The sequence below is a fragment of the Pristis pectinata genome, chromosome 2 (genome assembly GCF_009764475.1).
Source record: "Pristis pectinata isolate sPriPec2 chromosome 2, sPriPec2.1.pri, whole genome shotgun sequence".
Classification (NCBI taxonomy): Eukaryota; Metazoa; Chordata; class Chondrichthyes; order Rhinopristiformes; family Pristidae; genus Pristis; species Pristis pectinata.
This window is the reverse complement of record NC_067406.1, coordinates 87,979,167-87,995,060: the sequence shown is the minus strand read 5'-3', so window position 1 is coordinate 87,995,060 and position 15,894 is coordinate 87,979,167. Positions and strand designations below refer to the sequence as shown.

The window sequence follows — 15,894 nt, the reverse complement described above, 5'->3', positions numbered from 1 at the left end:
CTTCAGTACTAGGGATGTTGGACTGGGAGAGTACACCAACGTTGGGCCGGGAGAGTACACCAACGTTGGGCTGGGAGAGTACACCAACAACAATCTCTTCATCATCCTAAAACTGAAGTGGAATCTTAACTAGAATGAGATAGAGTGACCGGTATGGGACCACAGCACTGCAGGAAGCTTACTTGATCCTCGTATCATCGATTTTATGTTTGCCCAATGGGAAGGGAAACTAAGATAAAATTGTTGCTCAGCCACTGTTGCACACTTCTTGGTAAAGCCAGAATCATGCAAACAATTCAAGTGTCCACTGTCCTGGTTCATAGCCCAGGAAAATCAGGAAAGTGGAATGGGAAAGGAAGGCAATGTTCTGGATTTGGTGTTGATTTCTTTCAAGGAAAATTACTATTAGTATATTGGAATACTTACACAAAATTTCATATGATTTCATGCAGTTTTCACAAAACCTATATCAGCATGTGTTTGCCTTTTAAATGGAAAATCCAATATCATTAAAATGAAACTGTATTCATCCACCATTAGTACTTCCTAAATCACAAATAGATTAGTGTAGAACAGCTGCCACTGTGCTACTAAAGTACCTTTAACTGACAAAAAGGAAGTGCAATCACAATAAAGTGTCTGTTTTGTCTAAAAGGGAAATTGAATGGCTTTATACCACCACCCATTATATCCTATGGTCTTTGACATCGCTGTCAATTTATCACAATTAAAACAGAAATAAATTATTCATAATGCATTAAAACAATGTGAAACCTTTTTTGGCATGTTGTTCATTGTATGGTCCTAGAAAAGTGCACCAATTTAAAAAATTAAACTTAATATAATCCACAGCACAATCTTCAATACTATTTACAAATTGTGCAGATTATCCAACACTTCTCCAATACTTTGCAGTAAAGGTATGAAATAAAGAGGCTAAATGATTATTCTCAGTTTTTTTCCTTCACAATAAATAACTTACCACTTCCAAGCAGTCGACTATCTTCACAAGTTTATCTTCTGGTAGGTTCTTAAGCAAAGAAACACTGGAAAAATATATGGGGCATAAATCATTAATAAACATCCTTGTTTCCAATAAATTTGCCAGGCAAATACTGCTATATAAATGTTGATATACTGATTAAACAACATTTTATCTCTAATCTGTGTGTTAGTATTCAGGATCACTTTCCTTTCATTTCAAAGATACAGATAAACTACTCATTTTTAAACACAAACCAGGCACTGTGACAGTACAATGTGTCAGGATGGATTTTTGAACAGGAACATGTTTGAATTTTCTTTGAGAAGGAGACTGAGGACAGTATGTAAATGCATCTAAAGTGTGGAATTAAAATTATCCTGCTTGAGCTGAAGCATTAAGGGTTAAAAATATTCATCTGAAATCATAAACAATGCACTGTCTAAAAGTTGTAAACATGCTGAATGTTCCAAATTTTCCATAAATCATCATTCCAAGTTCAGATGCAGTCTGTGAACTCTGGTAGCAGCACCTTGATCATGTGACAAAGTTGAATAGTAGACCACAAAAGTCCTAATGGGTTATTAGGGCCACTAAGTTTGATTTCTCCCATACATTTTCCAAAAAAAACTATTCCCCCTCTTCTTTAAAATCTCTTTCCTTCTGCTTCTGAAAGCCAGACCAAGCACAAGAGCAAAGAGCACCCATTTAGTGTCCTTTGCCACATCTATTGCTCAACAAAAACATAAAAATATATTATCTGGCAGCATCACATTGCACGTTGTGGGAATTGATTATAGCACAGCAACAGCACTTTCATTGCCCACAAAGTGCTTTGGGGCATCCTGAGGTCACATGAGTCTCAACAGTTTGTCTTCTCTTTTTAAACCTTCACATATTACATGTACAACTCTCACAGGCAAAGCTGACACTGAAATTTACCTTCTGAGGAAGTTTCTGTACTGCTCATGTCTGGCCTGAGCTGTTCCTCTCATAATATTCCGAAAGACTTCTCGATCCAAAACCCAGGTTTTGACACAGGTTACAGCTTTAAGAGGACAATCACAGCACGAGTTATGACACATGTAACCATGGTCAACTTTCAGTTGCTTTTTTTAATCTAACAATCTGGGTGACTGTGGATTTGTCAGTTGAGTCTGTGAGCTAGCCCACATTAGACCTGGAAAGCTTCAGTTTATCCCTGGTCATGATTAGGGTCACTGATCTTAGCTACGATCAGCTACCACATTCTGGAATGGGAGCAAAAAATCTTATTGACTTTCTGCTCCTGATCACCATCATATGAGTTCTTGCTGGAAGTGCGCTTTGTGAACATCAGATGGGGAAACTCTTGGTTCATGGTGTCCCTGGTGGTAGAATGGAGAGCTGATTGCCCTCATTGAGGTTCACAAGTGAAGTGGAAATTAAACCACAGCCCCCAACAAGGAGAAAGATTGAAGGAAATAAGTGAGTCGAAGAAAAAATAGCGGGCGGTCGCGCTTCCCAATCTTCTGACCCCATAACAGTAATTCTTAGCTACCGAGGATCCAATCCTGCACCCAGTTTTACTCAAGAGGATCTGACCTCATACAATTCACAGCTCATGATTCATTGCAGCCAGCGAATGGAGTGGCAAATAAAGCTGATGTTCAGCAATGCAAACCCTGATACGGATTTCCATTTTCAGCAAAAACATCATTAAAAAGATTGGTAAACTGCTGTTAAGAACTAAATGTAATTGACTAATTCTATTCTTATTATAGGATCTCACAAATGAATGCAAAATGCACAGTTATGTAAAGAGTTGTTAATCGAATATAAAGCTCTGTGAGACCAGGTGAAAAAGTAGTATGAGGATATTGAATACATTTCCACGTTATAGAACTAATCAGCTCTAAATGAATATTTTTATTATTTTGCAATAGTCATTTACATAAAAAATTAATGTTATTATATTTCAGTAAAAGTATCTGCAGTATCTGCACGTACAGCTGATGCCATCATTAGATATAAATCTTAACAGTAATCTTTCACATGTAATTTAAACAGCATTAATCAATGTCAAGGAACAATTTCACAATGGTAATCTAATTTTAGCAACAATAGCTACAAATTGATTTGCATTGTTGTCAAGATTTATTTCATCACCTGAGCCCCAGATTAGATCAGTATATTTTAGTCTTAATTATTCACCATTCTATATTTAAAACTATTTTGAATTGCGTCAAGAGGCAGTTGTAGGAGAAAGAAATTTCAATTATTATTTATAATAGATTACAATTGGTGATGATGCCACCACCAGACAGGTAGCGCAGTGGGACAACTGGTAGAGCTGCTGCCTCACAGTTCCAGTGATCTAGGTTCGATCCTGATGTCTGGTGTTGTCTGTGTGGACTTTGCACACTCTTCCTTTGACTACGTGGGTTTCCTCCAGGTGTTCAGTTTCTCCCCACGTCCAAAAGATGTCTGGGTTCACTGGATAATTAGCCATGGTAAACTGCCTCTAGAGAGTAGGGAAGAGGCAGGATCTGAGAGTAATTGACAGGAATGTGGTGATTATAAAGTGGGATTCATATAGGCTAGTGTAAAGAGGTCCTTAATGGATTCAGTGGGCCATGAGGCCTATTTCCCGTACCTTATGACTCCATGGCTCTGATTAATTCCTGAGTCAATAAGGTTTATAATAATTGGATGAGATTGTTTTATGCATCTAATTTATCTGTAACCATTTTCCACTCAATTGATTTTTCTTGAAAAATTACCCTGCTTTTATTGGGAGAAGTTGCTTTAGTTTCTCTTTCCTGAGCAAATTAACTTCTTTGCTGGGTAATAAGCTCTAAAGAGTCATTAAACACATTGCATCTTCAACTCATTGGCTGTGTTGGTATTGTCAATGCCACTCTTTTTCTAATATGGATTCAGTCATTTTTTGAAGTAATGTGCCTTCATATTTAACCTTAAGAGTTAATAGATCAGTAAGTTTATCTCTCCCGTGATATTGGTCCAATGATATTAATCAATGGACATTGTTTGCAAAATAATAAGTGTACACTGGAAGGAAAAATAATTGGGAGTTTCGAATCTCATAAAAAAACCTTGATAATGTCTAAAAACCTGAACTGCTGAAGATTTTTTTTTAATGCACTTTGGATAATGGAAGATCTCTACCTTTCACCGATGCTGTCCTCGTGCAATTATATAAAATAGCAAGTTCACCAAATGCAGTCCATATGCTGATCGATGTTAGAATTTTGCTATTTTGGAAGACCTCCAGATTGCCTTCTGTTGCAAGAAGACAAAATAAAGAACATCATAAAATAGAGTATAAACACAACGGAACAAAAGATTGGATCCTAGAGAAAACATTCCTCAGCAACAGTTCTACCATGGCTATATATTTAAATGGATCATTCTTTCGTAAACACATTTTTGAAAGCACTAGTTCAAATTTACTAGATGGTCAATGGAGAAGCAGCTGACCATCTGGCTTCACTGGCAATTATAATTGATTTGTTAACAGTTAATATTACTTATTTAATTATCAAACCTCTGGCTTAGTTGGTAGTTCTCTCACATTTGGGGTAAAGGGCTATGGGATCGATTTCCACTCCAGAGACTTGAACACAAATTTCAAGTGGATACTCAAGTGTCCAAAGGGATTCTGCCCTCTCAGAGATGCTGTCTTTTCAGATGGATATAAAGGTTTCAAAGGCACTATCTGAAAAAGAGCAGGGAACACTTCTCCCTCAGGCAACATCTAATAATATCTCATCGTTTATTTGGTTGCTATTTGTTGGACATTGTTGCATGCAAAATTGGTAGCCACATTTGCCACATTACAATATGGCAGAAAATATGCATTCTTCAGTTTCAAGGAATTTTGAAACAAGCTGAGGTTGTGAACAAAATATATAAATTTTCAGAAGCATAACGAGATTAGTTTTTTCATTCCTAATTCTTTTTATGCTTTCAAGGTCATTACATTTTTGCTTGTGAAAATACATACTGTGTAATACTTGTTCTATTCATCATGTATTGTAAAGTGACCAGTTTGCAGTTTTGTTGCAAACATCAATCAGTGAAATCCTCGGTAACATATCTAAATTGGGGAGGGTTTTTGGCTATTCACCTTACAGAAATGGGGGCAGTCAATGACAGTGCTCCATTCCTGCGGTCAATATGGGTGCCACATCATTCTCCTGGGCCCGTTGGTGAATTGGCAGATGAAGCACCCATTGGTTTGAGCACTCAGTTCTTATAGGATGCAAATCAGGGTTCTATCGGAGATATAGCAATCCAGTTATCATTTTATGAAAGCGCTGCAAAGAGTATCTACTCAAAGCTCAGTTGTCCTGTGTTTTTGTGGGGCTTTGTGATGTCCAGGCTCCAGAAAAACAGCCTTGATCATTAGCCTTTCCCCTTGCCCAGGAATCCTTGAGAATTACCCCAGTCTCTCCTAATACACCTGTTATTGTGACCTAACAGGAAAATGAGACCTGGCCCTCAGATTGGACAAAGCCTCTCACTAGATACAACTATTCCTTCAACGGCCACACCCACTACGTCACTGTAAAACATTTTTTTATTATTCGGTCATTTTCTGGATCTGGACCAGTATTTTTTGCTTATCTGTAAATGCCTTTGAGAAGGTGCTGTTGAGCTGCCTTCTTGACTCACAACAGTCCTCTTAGATAGGGAATTCCATGATTTAAACCCAGCTATGACAATGAGCAGATCAATTCTTCTCCCAATCCAACTTCAACACTAGATTCATGTACTTTACAAATTTTCCAAACCTGCCAATACAAAAAGATGGTTTCCAGGTTCGCCTTGCTTAATAACGTAGTCACCATCTTGGTAGTTTTTTTCATACATACACTCCACCATGTCTCGGACATGCTGCGTCTCCAATCGTTTCAGAAACTGGTTCTTGTTGAAGGCCACGGTTATAAGCTTCTTCACTCTGCATTGGAAACAATATAGCCTATCACAATGAAAGGTACCCTTCAGTAAGCCTAATGGCTTTCCTCCAATGGACTGAAGCAAACTACCTCAAATTGGACATAGATCTCAGAGGCTCAAGAAAAGCAGCTGCATCAGCTGTTAACATCAGTTTAAAAACACATCTTCAACTAAAGAGGTGGTAGGTTTGGGGTGGAGGCAGGGAAATTGCACCACATTGCACCCACTTTAAGGACACCAAACTGTGGCCCAAGGATGTTTAAGAGTTATCTGACCTGAAAATGGGCCATTTTCAAATATCCAAGAGAACCATCCAAAACAGACTGTGGACCCCTTCCAGGTACATATGAAGGACTTAAAGTCTCCTTCACATCAGTTCTGAAAATTAGATTGTGATGAGTAGATCGTGATATCTGTCTGTTATCTTGGGTCTTCTGTAACAAAAACATATTTAATTTTCCTTTATTGCAAACAGAATAGTCATAGGGTTTTTCAATCATACAGATATGTCCATGCTGTCTGTTGTACTTCCGTACACTAATCCCATTTGCCTGCAATAGGTCCATAGTCTTCTATGCCTTAGCAATTCAAGTACTTGTCTAGATGTTTCTTAAATGTCATGGGAATATCTCCCTCCAACACCTCTTCAGACAGCACATTTCAGACTCCAACCACCCTCTGTGTGAGAAAATTCCCCTTCAGATCCCTTTTAAGCCTCCCACCTTAAAGCCGTGCTCACTTGTCTCTGATATCCCCACCATCGGAAAAAGATTTTTACTATCTACCCTACCTATCCCCCTCATCATTTTATATACTTCTACCAGATTACCCACAGCCTCCTCTGCTCCAGAGAAAACAAGCCCAGCCGATCCAGTCTCTCTTCACAGCTGAAACGTTCCAACCAGGTAATGTCAATGAGACTCATTGCCCTTATTCCCACTGAACCAATGATAACTGTAATGTTACAATCCAGGCAACATCCTGATGAATCTCCTCTGCACCCTCTCTAGTGTAATCATGTCCTTCCTATAGTGTGGTGATCAGAACTACACATAATAATCCAACTGTGGACTAATCAATGCTTTATAAGGCTGTTACATCAGGTCCAAGCTCTTGTATTCTATGTTACAGTGAGTAAAGGCAAGCATCCCATCTGCCTTCTTCACAGCCATATCCACTTGTGCCGCCACTTTCAGGGATCTCTGTCCCTCCATCAATCAACACTCCCTAGGGCCCTACCATTTACTGTGTACCTCCTACTCTTGTTTGCCTTCCCAAAATGCATCATCTCACATTTGTCAGGATTAAATTCCATTTGCCATTACTCTGCTCAACCTTTCACTCTGCTGTAGCTTTAAACAACCTTGCTTGCTATCTACATTATCACCAATTTTTGTATCATCTGCAAACTTTGTAATCATACCTCCTCCATTCACTTTTATGTCATCAATCAAATCAATTTTTTTGTTGTAATGTATAACACAAACAATAAAAACAACTTCTTTTATTAATTCAGCAAGCTGATGGTGTCAGCCAGAAAATAAACATTTGTTTTAGGAGCCATTTAACATTAGAAATGCCTTTACCCAAACCTTTCTAAACTTATTAAACCTTTGCTTTTGTCCCCTCCAACTAACTTCCCTTCTGCAACCATCTTGTATCATTCCCAATTTCAATGCCTCTAACTTTCACATCCAGTCCTACCTCCATTTCAAATTGCCTTGCCTCCTGACTGCTGCTCAAAGCTTTACTTTTACTGATTCCTGCTCCTATCTCAGGTCTCCTTACTCCCTACACCCATCCTTCACTCACTCAGTAATTCTTTTGTCCACTGCTTCCCAAAGAACCTGTAAATCATGTTCTGTAATACATAGTTCCATGTATTTGTGTCTGTGCCTTTGTGTGGGGATGGGTGTGGGTACAGTAGTTGCAAAAAGGCAGAACGGGGGGGGGGGGGGGGGGGGGGGAGAGACAGACAGAAAGTGACAGTGATTTGATTTCAACTTTGCTTTGAGAAGTTCAGAAATATCAGAAAGTAAGATGGAAAGTGGGGGAAGTTCATTCATGGATGTGAGTATCACTGGAAGGGTTAGGCTTAATGTCCATCCATAAATGGTCTTGGGAAAGTGGTGATGAGGCATCCTTTAATCCTGCTTGTTTCTCCTCTTCTGATGTTCCAGAAGGAAAATACTGAAGAACAAAGAAGTTTTGTTAAGTTTATACAAAACTTTGAGTTGAGCACACTTGGAATACCAAGAATAGTTCAGATTATGAATTTAAAAGATACTGGAGTAAGTTCAATGAAGATTTGCTGCCATGTATTCAGAACTGAGAGAATGCATCAGCTGGAAACAGATTTAATAGTTGGTGGTTCTCCAGAAAAAAGAAAGGATGAGAATTGACTTAATAAAGGTCTTCAAGATTATAAAAAGAGTTTATTAAGTTAGATGGAGAGGAAATGTCTCCATTTGTGTAGGAGGCCAGAGCTAATAATTGTTGGAAAATGCAACTGGCTACCCTAAGGAGAATACCATGGATTCACTTAAGGGTAACACAGTTAAATGCATGACAGAGAAACATATGTGTTGATGGGATTAGGTGAAAAAGGGTCGGAGGAGACTCATGTGAAGCATAAACATCTTTTGGGCTGAATGCCTATTTTTATGCTCTATATCCTATAAAATAATCCTTGATTGCCTTTGCTAAATGCTAATATAAAGCACCATTTGGCACGATGCCAAAGTTCAGCTCCATTCGTATCAGGAAAATTGAATTCCCTTAGTAGAATACAATGTGCAGATGCTGCCTGTTTACTGCAAGTGACCAATAATGAATTTCTACCGCTTTGAATTCATTATGTGTCAGAAAGATAACTATAGCAGAAGATCAGACTGCCAATCTCATCCTGCATCCTAATTTGATACACTAAATAAAAATTTAAATTTTCCCTCAAAACCTCATCAAGGAAAACCATATGATAGGATGCATTTGTAAATGGATCTATCCACCCGTTATAGGGCAGTGTGTTCATGTCTAAACTTTCATTATGAGTCACTCAAAATGTTTTTTGTTATTTCTGTCATAAATTGAACTGTCTGAATTAAAAATTTAAAATATTTGAACAAAATTGAAATCTTATTTAAACAGGATAAAATTTTCTGAGTCGTGACAAAGATCATGTCTATCCTTGAGACATTTCAATTTGTTTTCACTTTCTGCTCCTTTTTATTGGATTTGTATTTTTCCCAATGTTCACCCACTAAATCTTTCAACATTGTCTGTTAAATAATATTAAATTGACCTGTTGTTCTTAGAAATGTTCCTTTTTTTCTATTGTTTTGGCAATTTATCTTTTCCCTCTTAACATTAACCATTTTTTCACAATACCTGTGAGGCCTGCTTTAGCCGAAGAGGTTTTACCTGAGCAGGTCCTAGAAATTCGGGAAAGGTACTTTAAACCTATAGTGTGCAGCAGTCAGGCCAACATTTTCTTCTGAGGGCCCTTTGCAAAACATCATGCACCACTGAATCAGCCTGACACAGTTAACACACTGAAACTGCTGAGTACATAAAGGAATGTGCGAGAGATCTGGACTTTGATGATCAAGTGGAACCATTGGGTGGGAAGAGTTTACCAATGTCTGGCAGGTGAGAGTCAGGGTCCTGATTGTGTTGGGAAGGGCAATGGTTGACATCACAGTTGGGTTGTGTGGCTGTCACAATCAGTGGGGTCTCAATGAAGAGCTTCCTCAAGGATTAAACATTTAATTTAGAGAAAATCAAACCAAAGCAAATTCACTGCTTTGAACTTCATTGTCTAGGACCAGCTCAGGCAGGGCCCTTTTAACCAAGGCTGGAGCAGGCCACACCTGTACTGTGAAGTCCTGTCTCTACATGAGTGGCATACCCAATGGGCGACCACACATATCCTGGTGCACTCATCGGTTACTGCATTAAACACAGAGAAGACCAGGCAGGAAAGTCACAGAAGTCAGAATGCTCGGCATAAATCTTTGATATTTAAGTTATTTTTCACAAAAATTGTACCATTTAGCACCTAGAAACTTTGCACAACAGACAAGAACTTCTAGCCATGGGACTTGGCCTGATTTAAAAGCATGTGACTTTTGTTATCATTACCTATTGTTATTTGTGTATTGAGAACATAATTATCCATCTGCAAACCTATGATCTCATGTGTGGGTGATTACCACAGTCCAGGCCTCAAAGGTAGACTACTCTTCATAACTGGCAACATCACCTAGGCCTTGTCCCTTTCTGTTTTTATTGCATTCACCTACACTCATTCTGCATAGATAATAAATAAAGCTAAGCAAATAAAATTGAACTTTAGTAATTGAATTAATCAGATTGTCAATGGCTCACAATTAATAAAAGTTTTGGTCTGCATTACTTAATGAGTATTTGGAGTAAAATTTTACATGAATAAATTGACTAATATATAATATACCAAAGTTAGGTAAACATTATCCTCAATAGTAATGTAGACCGTGTAAGTCTTCCGTTTAATAAAGTGTACCTCACACTCATCGCATTACTTATTTGCTCCTTAATGCAAAGCAGAAGAGATTATTAGCTAAAATGAGAGCACAAGGGATTGGAGATAATATACTGGCAAGGGTTGAGGATTTGTTCATAGATGGAAAATAAGAGTCAGAACAAACAAGGTCATTTTCAGATTGGGAAGCTGTGACTGGTGCTGCAGGGATTGGAATTGAGGCTCCAGCTGCTCACAATCTATATCAGATGAGGGGAACAATTGTAATACACACGTTCATAGATGATAAAAAGCTGGGTAGCAGTATGTGCTGTGAGGAGTATGCAGAGACATTTTGAGGTAAACAGATAGTCAGACTGCCAGTCTCATCCTGCATCCTAATTTGATATACTAAATAAAAACTTAAATTTTTCCTCAAACCCTCATCAAGGAAAACCATTGATAGTTTGCAGAGAACATGACAGATAGACTGTCATGTTCTCTGCATGAATAGTGAGAACATGACAGATTAAATATAATGTGGAAAATGTACTTGATTAAAAAAAAGAAAAATCAGAGTAGTTTTAAATGGTGAGATAGTGAGAGGTGTGGATGTTCAGAGGAACCTAAGATCCTTTCTATTAATCACAGTTAACATACATGTGCAGCAACAATTTGGAAGGCCAACAGTATGATAGTTTTAATGGCAAGAAGGTTTGAGCACAAGTGTAAAGACATGCTGTAATTACATAGGTAACTGATGAGACTGCACCTGCAACCTTGCCTACAGGTCTGGTCTCTTTACCCAAGGATAGACTTGAAATTGAGAAAGAATGACAGCTGCACTCAGGGGACATAATGGAGGGTTTATCCACTGAGTCTATATGGGTAGAACTCAAAAATAAGTAAGGTGCAATCACTCTGATGGGATTATACTATGGACCCCCGAGAGCCACTGGGACATTGAGGAAAAGATATGCAGGCAGATTAGGGAAAGGTGTAGAACCAACAAGGTTGTTGTTGTGGGTAACTTCAACTTCCTCAATATAGGCTGGGAGCTCCTTAGTGCAAGAGGTTTAGATGGAGTAGAATCTGTTAGGTGCATGCAAGAGAGTTTCTTAGAACAGTATGTGGAAAATCCACCTAGGGGAGGGTCCATACTGGACTTTCTATTGAGAAATGAGCCTGGACTGGTGACTGATCTTTCAGTGGGGGAACATTTAGGAAACAGTGATCACAACTTTAAGTTTTACGATAGATATGAACAAGGATAAGTATGGACCATGTGGGAAGGTATTAAATTGGGGGAGGGCAAATTACGTGAGTATTAGGCAGGAGCTAGGAAGAGTTAATTGGGAAATATCCCAGGCTGTTTTTGGGCAAGTCCACATCTGACATGTGGAGGTTGTTTAAAGATCAACTGCACAGTGTACAGGATTGGTATGTTCCAGGAAGAAGGAAGGACAAGGCTGACAAGGTAAAGAAACCTTGGATGATGAGAGAGGTTGTGAATTTAGAATCAGGAAGTGTATGTAAGGTTTAGGAAGCTAAAATCAAATAGGACCCTTGAGTAATACAAAGAAGCCAGAAAAGAACTCAAGAAGGGAATTAGGAGAGCCAGGTGGGGCAATGAAATTCCTTGGCAAGTAGAGTTAAAGAGAATCCTAAGGCATTCTATACATATATCAAGAGCAAGAGGATTAGTAGGGAGAGGGGGGGGGACATGGGTGAGGACATGTGCTTGGGGGGGGGGACATGGGTGAGGACATGTGCTTGGAGGGGGAGGACTTGGGTGAGGTCCTAAATGAGTACTTTATATCTGTGTTTACCAAGGAGAAGGACATACAGATGAGATCAGTGTGAGCGTGCAAATATGCCAGGGCATTTTGAAATAAAGTAAGGAGGTGTTGGGTCTCTTGAAGAACTTTAAGGTGGATAAGTCCCCAGAGCCTGATGGGATATACTCAAGATGATTGAGAGAGGCAAGAGATGAGATTGCTAGGGCCTTGACCAAAATCTTTGTGTTCTCTCTAGCCACAGGGGAGTTCCTGGAAGACTGGCGAGCAGCTAATGTTGTTCAAGAAGGGAAATGGGATAATCCTGGTAACTATAGACCAGTGAGTCTAGCATCAGTTGTAGGGAAGCTATTAGGATAGGATTTATGAGCATTTAAAAAAGCATGGACTATTTGGGGACAGTGAGCATAGCAGGGCAAATCATGTCTTACTAACTTGATTGAGTTTTTAAGGAGGTGAAGGTAGAGCAGTGGATGTTGTCTAATGAATTTTAGTAAGGCATTCGACAAGGTCCCTCATGGTAGGGTCATCCAGGAGATTAAGATGCATGGGATCCAGGGTGACTTGGCTGTTTGGATTCAGAACTGGCTTGCCCATTAGAAGACAAAGGGTAGTGGTCGATGGGACTTATCCTGGTTGGAAGTCTGTGACTAGTGGTGTTCCATAGGGATCCATTCTGGGACCTCTGCTGTTTGTGATTTATATATACAAATGTCTTGTGTGAAAATGTGGATGGATTGGTTAGTAAGTTTGCAGATGACACAAAGATTGGTGGCATGTGAATATTGTAGAAGATTGCCAAAGGATACAGTAGGATATAGATCAGTTACAGATATGGGTGGAAAAGTGTAAGATGGAGCTTAATCCGGCCAAGTGTGAGGTGTTGCACTTTGGGAAATCAAATGTACATAGTTAATGGCAGGATTCTTAACAGTGCTGATGTGCAGAGGGATCTTGGGGTCTAAGTCTATAGCTCCCTGAACGTTGCTGCACAGGTTGTAGGTGGGTACTGCTCTGGCCTAGCCATGAGATGGAATTATGCAGTGCAAACCCTTGCCACCACACAAGGCCTCACCATTTAAGATCAGGTCAGCACTTATCTGCAAATCAGCATCAGGGACAGCTACAAAAAGAAAGCCTACTCTTTTCTCACATTTCATCGGTGAGTGCGGGCAGCTCAGTTTAGCAACAAGTTCTGGTCCATTATGTTTCCACACTATATTTTTATACCTACAACCCGATTTTTTTTCCTTGTCAAATTGGGATGCAGCACAAAGATGGGTTCAGAGCACACCTAGAACGCAGCTGCTCCAATAGCTTTTAATGGCTAAACAGTGATTTGATGAGGGCTAATTCTGCATTTCAAATCCCAGAACAGAGCTTCACATGGTAGGAATCAGAACCAGTCTTATCCAATAACATTCATTGGTCAGCCTTGGACATGATTATCAGAAAAAGGTGCAGAGCGAAATTGGAAGATGCAATCAGTTGATCAAAACTGAAATACTTTACCATAAGTTTCCTAGGAGACAGTGTAGAACAGGAGTTTAAAAAGAACTGAATTAATATTTGAAAAAGAATGTAAAAAGCTGTGGGATGGATCAGGGAAATGTCATGAACCCACACTGCATTGATTGAACAGTTGGCAGTGAATCAGGTGGATGGTAGAACTGCTCAATTTCAGAGATACAGTATTCTGGGTCAGACAGAAACCGAGGTGCTCCCCAGAGTTCCTACTTATGAGGGGTGTAATACTTCCTCCTCTTCACTGCAGGGGTCAGACTGTGTCTGAGCCTAAACGTCAAGTATAGTCCATCATCACCACGGCTCAGCCTTGGAACTTCATGTAGCTTTGATACTGAGAATCACCACTCCATCTAGTCTATAATAAATTAACATTACATCTTTTATTCACCTTGATTAAACACCTAAGGAAAATTGCATGCAAGTACTAGTCCATCCTTAAAGGTAGCTGCTATAGTGGGACATCAATGCATGTTTTGGTTGTGGATAAACCCACTTCCACCCCCCCCCCCCCCCACATATCTGCAAACTTCAGTTGTCCCAATGCCAATAGAGATATATCACCCAGTGGTTGAGAATGAGGTAGGGTTTAGAGAGCAACTATGGACCTGATAGGCCTGTGCATTGGACTGGAGTTCAGGAGTTGGGGCTTTGGGGGAGAAAGAAAAGAACCTGCACCTTGGGGTCAGGTGAGGGGAGAGGGAATGGAATCTGTGCCTTGGGTCAAGTGGGAATGAAGAATAGTTGGGCCTTTTCTCAGCCAAGGACACAGAAGGAATACCAGTGTTGAGCTAAGGACTGAGGGAAGCTGTCAGGTTAAGTTGTGGGGTTGGGGAATATTGGAGTTCAAGGACACTATTGGGGGCCTCGGGGGTTGCAGGGATGGGTGGTTGGGGGTTTGTAAAACCAAGGAACCATGGTCAAGGCCTCAGGTGATAGGGAGATCAGGGAGTTGGGAGCTAGGTAGTTTACAGGATTAGCTGGTTGGGAATGTGGAGGGGCAGGAAGCTGTCAGCACAATGGCAGGGAGTGGTGTTGGCATCAGTACAAGCTTGGGGTGGGATAATAACAAATAAAGGTAAGTGATTTATCCGAGGAGCCCCAGTTTAGCATAGAATTTGGAGGACCTGGTTCTCCCAGGGATATCCAATGATTTGTCACTCAATGCCAAGTTAGTACAAGTTCCCCACAATGATCTAAAGGAGCACTGTACGGGGAATGACGTCATTCCATATGGCCCTGACGAGGAGACCATATTTGGGACCATATCCCATACTCAGTGGCATCAGCCAAATTTTGAAAGTGGCACAAAACAACCCAGAATCGAATTTCTAGACGTAGGTGATTTGTAGCCATCGCCAGTAAAATTATGTTGTCATTCATGATTACCATGATCTGTTTTCCAATATCATTTGTGGTATCATGCACAATTCTGAAATGACAACATAGGTACAAACAATATAGGCCTTGGCCTCGGTAAGTGGTGGGCCCGAGCATTCTTCTCTTTGGCTGGTGGTTTTGTCGAGAACCACAGGGAGGTGCTCGTTGCAGATCAGCTCAATCTCTGGCTTCCAATGGTGCATGTAGATCAATCAATCTCTGGCTTCCTATGGTGCATTCACCAGACCATATGCCTCATTAATCCTGTTTCACTCTTAGAGTCATAGACTAATACAGCATGGAAACAGGCCCTTCGGCCCAAGTCATGCATGCCAACCACAGTACCCACCAAGCTAGTTCCATTTGCCTGCATTTGGCCCACATCCCTCTAAACCCCTCCTATCCATGTACTTATCCAAATGTCTTAAATGTTATTATACCTACCTCAACCACTTTCTCTGGCAGCTCATTCCATATATGCACCAGCCTCTGCATGAAGAAGTTGCCCCTTGGATCCCTCTTAAATCTTTCCCCCCTCATCTTAAACCTACGCCCTCTAGTTTTTAGTTCCCCTTCCTTGGGAAAAAGACTATGTGCATTCACCCTATCTATGCCCCTCATGATTTTGTACACTTCTTTAAGGTCACCCCTCAGTTTCTTCATTGTCTACGATACCACCTATTTTAGTATCATCGGCAAACTTGCTAACCATGCATTGTACATTGACATTCAAATCACTTATATAAATAACA

The 15,894-nt window shown here is 40.0% G+C and overlaps 1 protein-coding gene across 1 annotated transcript in view; it reads right to left on the bottom strand.

Annotated features, from left to right (window-relative positions):
* The window catches only part of prkg2 (protein kinase cGMP-dependent 2), a 67,300-nt gene that overhangs the window by 46,801 nt on the left and 4,605 nt on the right, over positions 1-15,894 (bottom strand). The window contains exons 2-5 of the mRNA XM_052040620.1: positions 5,779-5,945; positions 4,151-4,264; positions 1,925-2,030; positions 983-1,046 (exon numbers count right to left, since the gene is read on the bottom strand). Coding sequence (XP_051896580.1) covers positions 983-1,046; positions 1,925-2,030; positions 4,151-4,264; positions 5,779-5,945 — 451 coding nt within the window. The remainder of the gene's footprint in view (positions 1-982; positions 1,047-1,924; positions 2,031-4,150; positions 4,265-5,778; positions 5,946-15,894) is intronic.